Source organism: Ptychodera flava, chromosome 12 (genome assembly GCF_041260155.1).
Source record: "Ptychodera flava strain L36383 chromosome 12, AS_Pfla_20210202, whole genome shotgun sequence".
Classification (NCBI taxonomy): domain Eukaryota; kingdom Metazoa; phylum Hemichordata; class Enteropneusta; family Ptychoderidae; genus Ptychodera; species Ptychodera flava.
In genome coordinates, this window is record NC_091939.1 from 15,437,377 (window position 1) to 15,455,767 (window position 18,391).

The 18,391-nt window shown below is 38.4% G+C and overlaps 1 protein-coding gene across 2 annotated transcripts in view; it reads right to left on the bottom strand.

Annotated features, from left to right (window-relative positions):
* Window positions 1-220: 220 nt before the first annotated feature.
* LOC139145137 (trace amine-associated receptor 1-like) overlaps window positions 221-18,391 on the bottom strand; it is a 52,675-nt gene continuing 34,504 nt past the window's right edge. The window contains exons 1-2 of one of the 2 annotated variants that reach the window (XM_070716107.1): window positions 17,671-17,805; window positions 221-1,478 (exon numbers count right to left, since the gene is read on the bottom strand). In XM_070716107.1, coding sequence (XP_070572208.1) covers window positions 374-1,471 — 1,098 coding nt within the window. In that variant the 5' untranslated portion in view covers window positions 1,472-1,478; window positions 17,671-17,805 and the 3' untranslated portion in view covers window positions 221-373. Of the gene's footprint in view, window positions 1,479-17,670; window positions 17,806-18,391 lie in introns of those variants that run through there. The other variant, XM_070716106.1, reaches the window with a different exon arrangement.

Consider the following 18,391-nt stretch of genomic DNA (forward strand, 5'->3'; position numbering starts at 1 on the left):
TGCGTCACCGCAGATATCATTGTCGCCTCTCCTCTAACGTATCCATATTAAAGATAGCAATAAGTTGTAACCCCTTTGTATCGGGGCCGGAGGTCTAGAAATACAATAAATCTATCTATATTATCTAAGATGGCAATAGTTAAGTTATGCATGAAGGAGCCTGTACCTTTGACTGCAGAAATTTGCGATTCACGCGACATCTTACAGTATTGTGCGCTTGGCATATATACAGTACAAATAACAACGACAACCAGGCACATTTGGTGGGCGACTTCGCCTTTTTGATTATCTAACCATCTGCAAAAATTACGATAATTGCGGCCCTGTCCAAAGTCTTCTTTTTCTATGAGTTGTCTTGCCGACTAGAAGATAGTCAGATACCTGTGTCCCTCGAAGGGCCGGCGGGAAGGTCGACGGGTTCCTGCACACCGATATTTAAATGCTGGACCTGCTGGCTGCTTTTACAGAACAGCTTTTTCAGCCCGTCTCTGAACTCTTGGTATTTCAGTGAATAAATCACCGGGTTGACACATACGTTGCAAAACGCCATGATGACTGTTATTTTAAACCAAACGCTCGTCAGGTCTACACTAGCGCCCATATTGAAGCGGAAATATTCGATTTGGTTTGGGGACCAACAGATGACGTAGGTGACAAATATAATCACTAGGGTCTTGACCACGTTTCGTTTGGCCCGTTCTCTAATGATATCTTTTTGTATGCGGCTCTGGTTGTTACTTTGGCTGCCGGTGCCCTCCTCATCTGTGTGGTGAATCTTCGTCTGCCTCCGTAACACCAAGAAAATCTTCAGATAGGTGAACGTCATCACAAAAAGCGGGATGAGATAGGAGACGAGGAAGGCCATGACACCGATGGCCTTCTGTGCCGACTCGTTCGGCCACAAAGGGTAGCAACCCCCGTCGATGACAGTATTTACCGCGGCCCAATAACTCAGCCATGCAAAGGGCAACGTCCAGACCATGGCAATCATGACCTTGACTTTGGTCACGGTGAACTTGTTGTAGTGCAGAACCGGGTGTACTACCCCCATATAACGCTCAAAGGTGAGAAACACGAGGTTCAGCGTGGATGCGTTGAAGCACGCCCAGAGGAGATACGTCGAAGACCATATCTTGCACAAGGCAACGCCCATCAGATTCCCCTCGTGTGTGATGCTCGGTGAACAGTACAATCCGGCTAACAGGATGGAGCCCAGAAGGTCAACACAGGATTGGTTCAAGATGTAAAAATTAGTGTGAGTTCGCAGAAGCTTTACCCGCACAATGACCAGGATGACGAGCAGATTGCCAACAACGCCCGTAAGGCTGATGCTACCAAAGACGGTTTTTAGAAAAGCTCTGCTGAGGTAGACACTGTCATTCCCGTCACTCTCAGGAAAGGAACTGACATTTGACGGCACTTCGGTGAAATTCTCAGCAAGACTGACGTTGGTGGTTTGGTTCGTGTTCATGGTCTCTCTGAAAGGAATGAAGGAAACAAATCTACCTGTCAGCTTCATGATGAACAAATCAATCATATAAGAAGTTTTTTTTTTTTTTTTTTTTTTTAAAAAAAAAAAAGAAAAAGAAAGAAAAAAAAATCATATAAAGGTTCGATATGCACCATCTCAACTTTACATGCGTCCGTTGCAGTTTTCTCTGGCAATTATTGCAGCCATCAGCAGTCTGTTATATTCGATTACACCACGAGATCCACCACACAGCGAGCGAAAGCAGTGAGTAGATTGCAAAATGCACGCCTTGCCGTGCCTTTGACACGACACAGGTACTTGAAATGAATACGGAGGAACGTTCAGGGCAAACTGCATGAACAATTGTCAATCATTAGAGCAGGGTAATAAACGCATATATGTAAACAATACTTATCAATAAGACAATATGAAACGTGCAAATTATAATTTTATCACGAATTCGCATTCCTTGTCACTAACACTTTGCAACACAACAAGTGACTCTTACATTTTCTTCGAAATAATCAGTACTGTTACTCCTGACAGTGACAAAATTCGTACGATTCAAGTTTAGTACAGTTGCTTTGTAGGGAAAATGTTGGATTTTCAAAAAACTCTTTTCTTAATCCAACCCGCGCCAAAACAAACTGTCGCTCACTTCCATGGTTCATGTTCAAACGTAAATGGCAATTTCACTTGACATATGCTAGATAACGGTTCAGAATCTATAGCGCGATTTTATACGTGCGGTCGAGCGATCACGAGAATAGGTCAATCGTATATGATAAGTAAAAAAATGCACGGAACATCTTCTTTATGGGAGGGGATGGAAATCGGGGGGGGGGGGTGTGACTTTTACGAAACCTTTTTTCGGGGGTTCAAATTTTACAATCAATGATAGAGGGGTCAAATTTTACGAAGGTTTGTATGGAGTTAATGGCGTAAAAAAATTGAGTTAGGAATTTCACCGAAATATTGATTCACTATACATTTTTTGACTATGAGGAAACTATGAATAACTTTTGTTAAATACAAAACCAGCCAAATCTTAAAGTTGTAGTTATAGACTCTTGATTATTGATATTAATGTACCTGATTAGACTAGGGTGGCTACAGGTGCATGAGTGAGCGAGAAATGTGAGTTGGAATTTCACCTAAATGTTGATTCACTATACACTATACGTTGTTTTCTATGAGGAAACTATGATTTTTTTAAAATACAAAACTAGCTGAATCTGTGTATTTATAGATGCTTGATAAGTGTAATTGATTAGACTAGGGGCAATCAGACTGTTAGACTGTCAGGCGATAGCACATTAAAGCCTGCCTATAGCCGATGGTCGATTCCCCGAGTGTCGGGACAGCGTGAGACAATGATTGACAAGTTCATGTGACCGAATCCATGTCTGATTGGTAAAGATGGAATTCAGTGTATGAAAATTCAACTTGATCGGATTTATGAATGAAATTACCCAGGAAATTTGCATATCTCCAGGGTGATTGGCCGTTTTACTCATTAATGAAACTATCCTGGGAAACAAAACCCTGATCGCGATAATATTTTTGCGATCGTCGACAATAATTTTGATCCATCCACTTCAAACGAAAAGTAAGAAGGCTGCTCATGTGATAAATATAAAATCCCATGAAATTTTTCTGTTTGACGTCACCGAACACTAATGTATTTCTAAGAGCCATACAACTTCGAGCCGAAAAACACACGTATCCGATGACGAATAGGATTAGATAAGAATACCAAGAATATTAATCTAAGGGACTGGTCAGTTTCTTCGGCCTGGGGGGACCGGTGGATTATTTTTTGTCGACGTCAAAAAGTGGCTGACCCCCCCTATTCCAAACTTTGAAAACAGAGTGACCCCCCCGGCGCGCGACATAGGTAAAACAAAAGGTGGACATATATATATATACATATATACACACATATATATATATATATATATATATATATATATATATATATAATATATATATATATATATATATATATATATATATATTATATTTTACATTTTACATATATTTATATTTTAAATAGTCATTCTATGTTTTAATGAAATCGTTGACATGTCAGTTGTAAGATAGGAATTTCAAAGTGTCAATCTTAAAGTTTGAATACAGTACATTTTGAATGAGCTGTATTTTGAATGAGCTGTGAATGTATTTCACACTTTCTATGCCTAACCAGATGTCCTGAACTGTTGTACAGAAATGGATGTCAATCATTAATATCAAAGAGGAAAAAGCAGTGAATCAAAAACTTTGATGGGTGTTAAGACTTGCCAACCATCCAATTAAATCTCCCGAGGAGCCATAGAGAGCTTTTTTAGCCAAATCTGATGTGTACAGTGTCTGAGAGGACCTTTTCTTGTAACATTGAAACCATAAAAGCACAGCTAATAATGACAAAAACTGCCTTTTTTAACTGTTATTTTGTTCATAAAAAAGCATCTTTCTACAGAAAACCTGTGACACAAAGGAAAATAATTGCATCAATGAGAAGGAAAGATATCTTGTCATTTTTCTATCTCTAAAATAAATATCAAATATATATTGTGAAATATTTGTGCATGTTGCTTTCTCATACTGAATTCTCACAGAGAGAACAGAAAAGTATCAGGAATTTGTCATCCTTTTCATATGAAATGCAGATTTCATAATGGTACACTTTCACTTAGCAAACATCAAGATATCTCTGATTTATTAAAGTATGGCACCCGAAGGGCGCGCCGAAAAATATGAAACATCCTGATATCTCTTATATATATGCCTTGTATATCAAAGTCATGCACCTGAAGGGCATGCTGAAAAATGTCTGATATATTTAAGTAATGAGCTTGAAGAGCACGCTGAAAATATTGAACATACAGATATCTCTGATGTATGTATGCTTGATATGTTAAAGTTGGGCGTGCTGAAAAATATGACTGATTATTAAAGTTACGCGCCCAAAGGGCGCGCCGAAAAATACAACTGAATGATGAAATTTGTGGCTGACACTAGCATTTTAAGCAATGATGAGCCTGTGTCAAAATTCAAAAACACACTGACCCCCCCCCCCCTATTGGGCATTTCAAAAACATGGTAACCCCCCTATCACTAAAGTAAAAAACAGGGTGACCCCCATGAATCCACCGCCCCCCAGGCTGAAGAGACTGACCAGTCCCTAAAGACTGTAGAGACACATCTCATCGTAAACCAGATATGAACTGTAAATGCTCACGTGTTTCATTATATATTGCAGTTATGTGTAAATTTGAACCTTTGCTACATGTTTGCAACTTCATTGAAAGTATTATGATCAACATAATGAACATAATTCACCAAAGATTAACTCTATAGGTCATTAAGTATTCAAATATGTAATTAGCTGAAAAAATATTAATTTCTTTGACTGCTGTCATTGTATCACCACTTTATATAGCAAGTGTAATTGCCTTTGGTCAAGTCCTCCAAACTATATATTCCAAACTTTGAAAGCTCATTAGATATGCAAACTATAAAGTAGCTGACATGAAAACTTAAATGCGAAATGACTTCCAATATTGATATAACCTGGTATAATCATCGCATGTTATGCCAATTTTGATCAAATAAATCCAAGTATATATCCCTAATTAGGAAAGTTCATTAAATACACAAATTAGGAATTGGCTGAAGCAAAAATGCTTAATGCCTTTCAATAAAGTTAGCCTATATAATAGTATCTTTAATGTACATAGCAAGTTTCATCAATTTTGGTCATGTAAATTCAAATATATACCCCTAATTTCAAAAATCCATTAAAAATGCAAATTAGGAGCTGGATGAAGTAAAAATGCTTAATGACTTTCAATAATGTCGTATCATAGTATCTTTAATGTACAGAGCAAGTTTCGTCAACTTTGGTCTTGTCAATACAGATAAATATCCCTGATTATGAAAGTTCATTAAATATGCAAATACGGAATTGGCTAAACTTCAAATGCTTAATGACTTTCAATAATGTTCGATCATAGTATCTTAAATTTACATAGCCAGTTTCATCAACTTTGGTCTCGTCAATTCAGATAAATACCCCTAATTAGGAAAGTTCATTAAATATGCAAATTAGGAATTGGCTGATGTAAAAATGCTTAGTGACATTTAATAATATTCTATCATAGTATCTTTAATGTACAAAGCAAGTTTCATCAATTTTGGTCATGTAACTTCAAATATATAGCCTTAATTTCAAAAGGTCATTAAATATGCAAATTAGGATTTGGATGAAGTAAAATGCTGAATGACTTTCAATAACGTTAAATCATAGTATCTTCAATATGCATCCCAAGTTTCGTCAATTTTGATCTAGTAAATCCAGATGTATACTCCTAATTAGGAAATTTCATTAAACATGCAAATTAGTAATTATCTTTCATGTCATCCCTTAATATCTTTCAAAGCTGATATATCTTGGAGTGATCAACATTTGTAGCGAATCTCATCAAATTTTGTGCATTCGTTGTCAATATATATCAGTTTTTTCTAAAATCATTAATTATGCAAATGAGCAAAATGAGCAAAAAGTAAGCAAGTTCAGTTCTTGCCATTTGCAGACTGAATCTATGTACCAGATTTGATTCTGATCTGATGAGCCGTTTTTGAGATATTGAGTACACAGACAGACAGACGGACAGACAGACACACAGACACTCAGACAGACAGACGTCGCTGCGACATATGCTCACGTGTGTCAACACGTGAGCAAAAAACAATATAGTAAAAAGCCTCCAGACACCTGTGACTTTAATTCCGCCATGTTGATGTTTGTTCTTGCTTGTTTTACTTTGAATCTGAAATGTCTGGGATTTTTTGTTTGAAAGTCAAGACAATTTTTTGAAAAAGGCTGATCTTTCCTGACTTCGATTTTGAATTCCTGGCCATTTTTGCGAAATCCTAGATAATTTCCTTCCGAGGATATTAGCGTAATTGTTTTCCATGACATCTCTGGAAACAGGAATGAAAGGAATTTCTTTCTATCCGCCCCCGTGTTAACTTCAAGGACTGCTGCGGATATAATCATGCATAATCACGCTACAGAACAGAAGTAGCAATTCACAAGCGTAAATGTCGCCGACTACTTCTCTCGTTCTTTTAATCAGGCCAAAGTAATTAAATTTATGGAAAGCCGTTGGGGACCCCTCGGCGAAAACTCTTTCCCCATTGAAAATGCATAGGTAGAAAACAAAAAAGTTTTCCGTCGAAATATACGAAAAAATACCTCCCGGCTACAACATAACTTTAAGCGGCGCCGTCATCTTAAAATGCGACAACAACAACTCAAACCACATTATGTTGCGACCACAAAATATCAGTCAGCGACAACATTGTTTACACTATGTAACTTGACCTTGGATGAAAACTGGCTGCAGCGGTAACAATCTATGAGGCACTAAGTGAGATGTCGAATGATAACGTTGGCGGTGAATGCCTAACTTGTGAGTGCGGAAAAAACAAAAGCTCGTGCGGACGCGAAATCTCTAGCTGCTCATAATCAACATACGGCCGCAGAAACTCTATGATAACGATTCCGCACTGAACTGCCATCCCGAAATCTTATCGTCTTTTGAGGCCGCAAAATCTCTACTAGCTCATTATCCAAACGTGGATGCTGTTAATATGAAACCAGTGCGGAAACTTCATATATTCGCGTTGCGGTGCGACAAACTTACAACGTACAGACGTTGCGTTAAAAACTACAACTTGAAGCTACGACAAACTCTTCTCTGTTTGCACACAGTCTGTTGCAAAAACGGAGAATGCGGAAAAATACCATATGCAATGAGCATGTTTGGTGATGAAAGGCGATATGCAGTTACGGAGTACCTGCGGTGCGACAAACTAGTTTTCTGGTGCGACAAAACAGTAAGCTTGCCAGCGATCGTTGTGCGGAAAAAAAGTAATATGCAAATGAGGAGTCAGTTCTAGTGCGGAAAAAAAGTAGTATGCAAATGAGGAGTCAGTTCTGGTGCGGAAAAAAACTAAGATGCAAATGAGGTGTATGTTCTGGTGCGGAAAAAAAAAGAATATGCAAATTGGGAGTACGTTCGGTTCGACGACAAACTAAGTTAGTACGTTCTTCTTTTATAAATAGTAGTGTAGGACCTAAGGCCGCGTTCAAAAAAGTGGTGAGGGGGGACTGGAGGAATTCAGGGGGGGATTCGAAAATTTTTGGGGTAGTCGAGGGGGGGGACTTGAAAGTTTTGCTCTGCCTATAGGGGGGGGACCTGAAAATATTGTGACTCCCAACATTTTGATGTCGTCCAATGGTTCTAATGTTAGTAATAATTAACAAAATCTAGAACCGTTTTGTCATATTTTATGTCTTTAATCTCAAAAAGTCTAAAACTGTATGAATGCCATTAATTTTCGTAGAACAAGTTTGCCTTGTAATGGGGCAGGAGCTACAACTGTTTATAATTTTTCAATATTTCTATGCAATGTATCAAACACAGTTTCTTGGTGTCTCTCTACAGCATGCTGAAAAACACATATTCAGTTTGTCAACAAAGCCCGTTTGTCTAAATATTGGTGATAATTGAATGATGCAAGTGCACGGTACACGTAGGCTGTGTTGGCAAGCTGAATACTGGATAGCTCAACATTCTGTAGGGAATAGAACAAGAACACAATTGTATAAACTGAACAAAAATGTTGTCAAAATAAAAAGTTAATACAACTACTGCCCTGCTACTACATACTGGCAGTGAGAGTGATACATGTAGCTCTGACTCTGATGTAGTTTAAGAAGAGTTTCGGTCATAGGACACTCAATTGACAGTGAAACATACATCTACTTGTACACAAGATCCAGCCAGAGAGCAACACATAGAAGACTAGGGGACTAACAGTTACCATGGATTTTTGAATTCTGGCGTATGAGAACAATAAAATATTAGAGAAAAAAGATGGGGTCACCATAATTGATCTTATACAAATATACGATGAAAAGTCAGTTTTTCTAAAATCACTTAAAATCAATATATAAAACCTTCATTTCAAGTTTATGCAGTGAATGAAATTTTCACATCTCATTGTACCAATAACACAAAAGTAAAACTTTGAATAGTAAAGACTCTAATTTAAATGGAAAAATGTGTGACTAAATGGAATCTTTTATTTTTTATCAAATTTGTCATTATTACACCCAAAATTTCTGAGATTAAAACATTAATTTCATGGAATATTTTAAACATCCAATCCAGTATTGTCAATTTTGTAAAACATTTATAAGTGGCATCTAAGTTGTATATGTCTTGTACTTTTGAAAAAAAAATTTTGGTAGGTCACTGTGCTCATTTTTTCACAATTTGGTTAAACGTAGCTAGGAATACATAATTTTCATACTCTCTCATGATTGTCATTTTGTGTGCTTTTCAGCTGGTGCCATTGAACTGGCCAGAGTTGGATAAACTCAAGTGGGCTTAGACTGAGAAATCCAAAAAGTTCACTGATGCATTTAAAAATGAATCAATTTAAGAACTTGCCCTAGGTATATGGCTCTACAACCTGCTGATAAGAGATAGTGTTGAACATTTGCGTGCAGAACGACACATTACATGTTTTTTTTACTCTGCGTGCATTCCTAATAAATATGCGGCTATATGGTAATTTGGGGGGGGGGGGACTTGAAAATTTTTGAGGGTATTGAGGGGGGGACTTGAAAATTTTTGAGGGTATTGAGGGGGGGATCTGAAAAAAAATAAGATTTCCATCGCGATTCCTCCAGCCCCCCCCCCCCCCTCACCATTTTTTTTGAACGCGGCCTAACCCGGCCTTTTCTACGGTCACAGTTGCTTGGAGTTACTGTAGATTTTGTGCAAGAAAAGATACACTAGCCACCGTCGCTTGGTTTTTCAGTTACCTTTTCCCCTTGAATGTACTATTGTTTTTATATTTATAAGCTTATGCCCACAGATTTGGAGCATTTGAGCCCAGTAAAAAGAGTATTTATATTACTTTACACTGAACACGTACTTCATGCACTTGTGTCCTCTGTTACGGTGTATGCTATGTTAAGTGTGACCGAGGAGAGTCACTACACTGATGGAAGTGGTCAAGTTGTCAAACTCAAATAATTTTATGGAGCCTCTGCAGTTTATAAGCATCAAACAGCTAGGGCAGGGTGACATGGCAGAATTTTTCAGCGGCACACCGACGCCCACTGACATTCGTGAATGATTATAATCTGTGAACACTCTGTCTGACAATTATGTAATATAGGGATCACTTGTACGCATATCCACTATTACAAATATATATGTGAAAAACACATATATTTACATGAAATGTTTTTGGTTATACGAAACATCAGGTACTGTGAACGATACTCAAGGTAAAACAATTCCGGAGCAGACAAAAATTTGAAAAAAAAACCCCAATGCAATTATTTGGGCTATTCTCAGCGATTTATGGTGACTCCGTGAACTTTGAGTATGTGACATGCGAATTGGAGAAGGGACCATGATATCGCGGCCCTTGCTGTTCAAAGGTCAAACTATGATGGAGACGCAACCTTTCTGAATGGATTACGCAATATATTGATCTTAAGGTAGTATGCACTTCGTAAGTGATTAGACTGAAACTTTTGCTCAAACTTCCTCAATGAACTTTCACCATACTCTTTCAAATCAAGAATAAAATCGGGGTTCCGTGCTAATTTTGGTAGCAGAGAAACAAATTACCCAAAATTTACCGATATTCTAAATTCAAAATGGCCGCCATCCCTGTGTTAACTCTATGGAGTAAAAAATATTTTCGATTTTCGAAAAAATTAGCCTGTGAAAAGTTTTTCCTACACCAAGAGCTTTAAAATGAGCCCTCACAAGTGGTAGATCAGAAAAGAATTGTGAGTCCCACTCGCTGTCCTCGAGGCGCATTTTACCTTAATAGATTTGAAATTGCTTGGTTCATCCACATTGAACTTAACTCACTGTCTATAAAACTACCTTTAACATGTAATTTACCTTTCGTTAATAACTGCTATGGAATAAGTAAGATGACAGTTTCATAATTCCGTGGAATTATATTAATTTTGCAGAACATTAGTTCAATCTCTAAAGTTGACCTTTGAACGGCAAGTGCGATTATGGTATCAAAGTCCCATCTCCAATTCGCGTGACGCACACATGTTTACGGGGTCAACTAAGGGGAGAACCATTTGATTTTTTGGGGGGGGGGTATGGAGGAAATGGGTATGGGAGCAAATTTTTTTTTCCTGTCACAGTGACAGCAATTTTTTTTTCTACTGTCAGAGCTGCATCAATTTTTTTTCAAATGGAGTAGCAATGCAATTTTTTTTTCTTTGTCATCAAGTTTGTGATGCGTTGTATATAAGGGAGCCGTCATTATTTACGCCTGAAACTCAGAAATTTCAGTGACCCCCCCCCGTCAACCATGATGAATTTGAGTAACTCCCCTCTCTAACTCTGAAATTTTGACTGATCCCCCCACTTAGAAAAGTTAAATACAAATACATGTATTTGTAAAATTTACAAAATACAGCAATTTAACAGTAAAGACCTTTCAAATCCTGATGTACTCTGCTAGACTATCATCAGTTATCTCATGATGGTTCAAAAAAGGTGAACCCATCAAAATGAAATTGCAAGTCACAATAAAATAAAGATATAAAAGCTCACGCAGTATCTAACCATATAGTATATTGTTTAATTTGGATGGGTATTATGACAAGGTTTTCACTAGGATATCTGACCGGGCAGAATTTTAAAGTACAGGGGGAGAACACGTGAGAGGCTTAGGGGGAAAGTGTCACAGGGGCTTTCCCCTATCTTGCATGCAAAGTTTAAGATATTGATGTGTGCAATGGTGCAGTCTGGTGCGATCTGAGAGGTGTTTTTTAATTTTTTTACTAAGTGAAACTGTTAGAACACCCCAAGGGGGAGAGCACGAGAGGGGGAAATTGATGTGTTTAATGGTGCAATCTGAGAGGAGTTTCAGGTTATTTTGCATTTGGTAAAACTGTTTGAAAATGACATTGAACACTGCAATATTTTTTACATTTTATGCATGATCAGTGTTTGTGTCACAATATTCAACAACCAAACAATGACAATACAATTTGTGAAAAACAGTTCTGTTTGCCAGAGACTTAAGATAAAAATATACAGGAACGGAAAATCTGTGACCTTCTTGTGTCATTTCTCCAGCTGCCAGCTTCTAATGAAAAGCATAAATATGGTATGTTTAACTGTCAAAATGGTCATTGAACTGAGGTAAATGAAAACATGTTTCTGTGATAATAAAGGATGAATTCACAACAGTTCAGTTTTGTCCTAGATCCTGTGAAAATTTTGAGAAATTGATGTGCGCCACGGTGCAGTGTAGTGCAATCCGATAGGTATTTTAAATTTGTCTTTTACCAGTAACACTGTTAGAAGAGCCGGGGGGAGAGCACGAGAGGGGGTGCCCCCCTCTCGCATTGAAAATTTTGAGAAATGGATGTGTGCAATGGTGCAATCTGAGATGTGTTTCAATTTATTTCGCCAAAATAAATTGAGTAACCCGTCCCCCTTCTTCCTCTCCACATTTTGAGTAACGCCCCCTGAAGTTTTCAATGTTTTTAGTGACCCTCTCCCTTGTATTTCATTACATTTGTTGTTCCTCAATTTTTCATTGTCAACTTGTACATCTTCCTAATATATTTATATTGAGAGAATACTATATTGATTTTAACACTAGTTTATTGACTCCTGTCTTGTGTTTTAAAATTTTCACAATTTACAGAAGTCAAAAAGTCCCCTTTAGATAGTGCCTATGCCATCGAGATATTGCAACAGAAATCCTGAAATATGATTTCTTGGGTCAGGAAAGGGAAGGAAAACATTGAGTGCACTGAGGTGTAAGTAGACCTATGTAGTGCATGCTTATATCATAAGTGCTGGGAAAAAACATAAGAATTGCTTGTGGTAAAAACATTTGCGCCGCCTATGGCGGCGCGCCGGCAAAGAATACATGAGAATAGGGTTTCCAAATTTTGCTAATTTCTGGTGCATTGTGACAATTTTTTTTTCACTTCTGTCTGTTATGACAATTTTTTTTTCTCAGGCCATGGCAGGATCAATTTTTTTTTCTTCTATTTCACCTGGCGACAAATTTTTTTTTCTCAAAATCCTCCATACCCCCCCCCCCAGAAATCAAATGGTGTTCCCCTAACCACTGAGAATAGCCCAAGTGATTGAAGTCGAGCTTTTCTTCAAATTTGGGCCGTGCTCTGGAAATTTGTATACCTTGATTATCGTTCACAGCATCTAAAATTTCATATAACCCAAAACCATTCATGTAATCACTAAGAATCCGTGATTTTTTTTCACATACATATTTATATTAATAGTGTACATGCGTTCAAGTGATCCTTTCATTACATAATGGTGAGACAGTGTTTACACATTCTCCTTATTCACAAATGTCAGTGGGCGTCGATGCGTTGAAAAAATCTGTCATGTCACCCTGTACTACATGTTTGAAGTTATTAGCAGAGGCTTCATAAAATTATTTCAGTTTGACAACTTGACCACTTACATCAGTGTAGGGACTCTCCTCGGTCATACTTTAATAACATAACATACACCGTAACAGAGGAAACAAGTGCATGAAGTACGTGTTCAGTGTAAAGTAATATAAATAGTCTTTTTAATGGGCTCAAATGCTCCAAATCTGTGGGCATATAAATATAAAAACAATAGTACATTCAAGGGGAAAAGGTGACTGAAAAGCCAAGCGGCGGTGGCCAGTCTATCTTTTCTTGCACAAAATCTATAGCAACTCCAAGCAACTGTGACCGTAGAAAAGGCCGGGTTAGGTCCTACACTACTATTTATAAAAGAAGAACGTACTAACTTAGTTTGTCGTCGCACCGAACGTACTCCCAATTTGCATATTCTTTTTTTTCCGCACCAGAACATACTCCTCATTTGCACCTTAGTTTTTTTCAGCACCAGAACTGACTCCTCATTTGCATACTACTTTTTTCCGCACAACAATCGCTGGCAAGCTAACTGTTTTGTCGCACCAGAACGAGCTAGTTTGTCGCACCGCAGGTATACTCAGTAATTGTTGTTCCGCACCATAACAATGCTCATTGCATATGATATTTTTCCGCCTCACCCGTGTTTGCAACAGACTGTGTGCAACCAGAGTAGAGTTTGTCGTAGCTTCAACTTGTCGTTTTTTCCGCAACGTCTGTACGCTGTAAAAGTTTTGTCACACCCCAATGCGAGTATATGAAGTTTCCGTACCGGTTTCTATAGGTTTCATATTAACAGCGTCTACGTTTGGTAATGAGCAAGTAGAGATTTTGCGGCCTCAAAAGACGATAAGATTTCGCGATGGCAGTTCAGTGCGGAATCGTTATCATACAGTTTCTGTGTCCGTATGTTGATTATGAGCAGCAAAAGATTTCGCGTCCGCACGAGCTTCTGTTTTTTCCGCAATCGCAGTTAGGCATTCGCCGCCAACGTTATCATTTGACGTCTCACTAAGTGCCTCATATAGATTGTTACCGCTGCGGCCAGTGTTCATCCAAGGTCTAGATACATAGTGTTAGCAATGTTGTCGCTGACTGATATTTTGTGGTCGCAACATTATGTGGTTTGAGTTGTTGTTGTCGCATTTGAAGTTGACGGCGCCGCTAAAAGTTATGTTGTAGCCGGGTGGTATTTTTTTGTATATTTCGACGGAAAACTTTTTGTTTTCAACATATGCATTTTCAATGGGGAAAGAGTTTCCGCCGGGGGGTCCCCAACGGCTTTCCATATAAATTCTTTGTTTTGCGTCCCTACCCGCCTAGGTTTTTACGGTTTTCATGAAAACACACACAGTGTATTTGAATAGGAAATTTTAGGACAATTTTGTATTTGCTGCAATCAAATTACATTGTGTTAATTTTCTTGTGTGTGTTTTTCAGCCGCTTAGACGCGTACCTTTTCCCATTTAGAGTGGACGCAAAACAAAGAATTTAATTACTTTGGCCACACACGAAGGAGTTCAAGATTTTATACCGAGTATTTAAACTTGGACTATGACCAGTCGCTGTGCTTGGCGATTATTAACTCTGTAGCTTTGTGCCTTACTTGCCAACGCATAATTCGGCTCGGCATCGCCACTGGCGGACATGCACCCTGTCAGTTGGTGATTTCAGTGAAGGCCACCATCCGGTTTAATAGAAGAGTATGCACGTATATGTACTGCGGCAGTTTGACACCTTTTAGGCTTTTGAATAAGAAAATTTTTAGAGACTTTGAACCACAAACTTTGATAGACTTTAGACCTTTTCTCTCGCCAGCAGGATTGACACCTCACGCAGATCATTTTAACCGATCATTTTGTAGACAGTGCAGAGATTTGGCGTCATCAGTATTTGGCCGCCATGCAATTACATGTAACAGGTTTTCTCAGAGAAATTTTGCGTGCAATGAGACTCCAGTTCGGTGTTGTGCCCTTGAGCAAGGCACTTTACTCCTCATTGCTCCATTGCGGTAGTGGGTTATGGGTACCTCATCCTGTAATTGGGCTCGCCAGTTGGATGAGTAATTTAAAAAAAAAACGATCGTCGTGCTGTAGCATTAAAGGCCCATGAGCTGCGAAATTTGTCCAACCTTAAGGTAGCTTCAATTTCCAATCAGTAGGCCTATAGTAATAACTTTGCCTCAACATTTGATTGTGGCAGAAAAGGCAAGAAATTGAAGAGATTTTTGTTCACTTTAAATTTCCTGCCATTTTTAAAAATCTTGCCATATTATGTGAAAAACGGCAAATTTTTCGTCAAAGTGGAGTGTTTCTTTCCCGTCCTTTCAGTGGGTTGTACCATGTTGTATTGGTAAAGATTCAAATGTGTACATGCACCATTTACGCTGTTCATCGTGTAGTTGTATGGAGGCGGCCATATTTGGGTGCAGCATCCGTTTATTATTTGTCCTACTGAAACCTCCCCATTCAATCCCACTCATTATACTTGCGTAAACATCTCTGAGTAAAAACATTTCTATGGACTTATTTTAATCTAAATATGAAATCATGAAAATAATGTCAAAAGTTGCTGCTCATATGCCTTTAAAGTTATCATCATCTCCATAATCAGTCAGTGTTGCATTGAAAGCGGTGGCAGGGCGTTTTCTAAGACCGAGCTATCCCTTTCATGCTCCGGAACACACAACACCTACAACTGCGGTCAGTTCGATCAATCACCGTACATAACACAATTTTTTTATCCTTCGTAATATGCACTTTGGTGTTCAATATTAACGATAACTTACACCGGATTTCCAGCCCTTCTGATAGTAAAACACAGTTTTTTTAATTTGGTGATTTCTTGTTTCTTTTTGGGGTTTTTCCCTAAAAGACAAAGCATTTGGTAAAACTCCGTTGGCGTCTTAACAAGCGTAGTTACAACATGAAATATGCGCTTTCGTACATTCATTCCCTACGAATCTGTAGTAGACCTATTTACATTTACTGAATACCACTGGCAATATTGACTTTTCACATTTATAAGCTCATTTTATCACCGAAGCATTGGATCGCGCTTCCATTTCTTAAAAATCACAGTGATGTCTGTATAAAAGCGCAGAATTTGATCAGAGGAAGTGCTGTAATTTTTTTTGTCCGAATCGCAAAAAGTAACAAATACGGTTAGCTTATCTGTATAACTACAGGCTTTTTTATCTCGATGGGGAGTCATTCTACAAGCGCGATTTTATTTGCTCGTGCAGCCCGATGAATTGTACTTCATCCCTCAAAAAGTCGCACTTGCCATTCGTTGCCCATCATCACAGACCTCGATTCAGAGGGAGGAGAGCTGTTCGTAGTTTTGACTGGCTTTTTGCTCTGTACATTGCAGAGAAGCATAAAATCATACATGCAGTATATACAATCATATGCATACATCAGGACATATAATCATACATCAATATACTGTACTTACAGTATATATAACTTCGTTTCGCTTAAACGGTATATAAATAGCGAGTTCGTCTCCTTCAGTTGAACACGTTCATTGGAGGAAAAAAACTTAAAAACAGACGTCCAAAATATTAGCAGCTACATTCACTGACGTCTACTTTGACTACATTTTTCGTCGTAATAGCTTGCACTACCGTGAAAGATTTTGCGGGAAGGGCAGACGAAAACACGTGGAGAAACCTAACATTTCTGCTGCCAACCAGATAGTACTTCGTAAAGAAACATGTTGCCACACTATGACATCAAATAAAGGCACTTCAGTTTCTGCAAAGGTAAAGAGCCTAAGATTGTTGTCATGGATGGACCAGTCGATGCTGCAGACTTACAGGGAGGTCAGACTTAGTCAATACAACACTACACAACACATATCCACGCACTGCACAGCCCGCTAACTGTCCAAGGCGTATGCTGTCAGGTTTATAATGCCTTTCGCATTTACAAATTTTTGAACTTTTGAATTTTTGTGTGCCGGTTAAAATTGCAATGCTGTAATGTAATTGTAATTCGTCGAAATGTTATATTTTGTTGAACTAAGCAACAACTAGTGATGCGTTCGAGGCAGACGTGATGTGGGTGGTTTTGTTTTGGCGACTTCTGACGTCCTGCTAGACAATGTTTCAACTTTTGCAGAGTTGATTCCTTTATGACCGACTCATGTTACCGCTTAGCTGTTAGTTGCACATGACAGTGTTGGCAACACCTCGATTTAGACAATATGTCTAGTTCGTCCGTTTTTAGGGTCTATGGTTCGTCTAATGCCAATGCTTCAAAGCAATTCACTGTATGTAGGCCGATGACCTTCTCAGTTTTATCCTGTGTCTGTTGTACAACGTTTAAACCACATTGATTTTAGCATCATTTTTGTAATGCAATAAAATAATTATTTGTCATGACTAGCCTGGATCTCTTTCGAATTTCAGATAAAAAATCGCACATAAAAATCATTTACTTTTTCGTCCTTAACCAACCTCTCTGTGTCTGTCTGTCTGTGTCTGTCTGTGTCTGTCCCGGGCTCTCTCTCTCTCTCTCTCTCTCTCTCTCTCTCTCTCTCTCTCTCTCTCTCTCTCTCTCTCTCTCTCTCTCTCTCTCTCTCTCTCTCTCTCTCTCATAAAAAAATAAGTACCCCCTCACGTTCGTATCTCATGTGTTATAGAACAAACTTAAGAAATAAATATACTTGCCAGGGAGAATGCCGCCAATAATTGCCTTCCTTGCTTTCTGTGATGTTACCATCAGTTGATATCAATCAAGAATCACTAGCTTTTCGTGATAGAACTGCTTTTTACAGTGTCGACACGACATACACCATTGAGAAGCGCGCAATTTTCCCGGTCGATTCTATTAGCGCTAGAGGGTTTGCAGGATTGTTTTATCCCTTCGAATCACCCCTGAAACACAACAAAGTTTTACCTTTTTCAGAAATCAACTCTGCATTACAAAATGAAATCATGTGCAAGCTTCCATTATTTCACAATAAAAAAGATTAATTTTCGCAGGGATTTCTTTTCTTGTCGTAAAAATGAGCAATGAAACGGACAGTCTGTCAAATATCCGCAATAGAGGAAATAGCAAATCCCATTAGTCTACATTCAACAGTCGAGAATTGCCGAATTTTGCGAAATTATGAGTGAATGAATGCAAGACGGAATGAAGACAACAGCTTGCAAAGAAAATTTAGATGTTGATATTCTGAAGAACCTTCCCCGTGGCGGGTTCTGCTCCTTTAGCCCTTCATTGCCATTTGGCGCTGTTATAATCTTGGTATCCCAACGCATTCAACCTTCTTCATGCCTAATTAAAGCATAACAAAGCTTATATGCTCGTTCAAAATTGTGAGCTTTTAATTTTCCTCGACCGGCATTCCGCTGATGAGCTTAGTGTGCATGGCCTTGTAAGAGCATC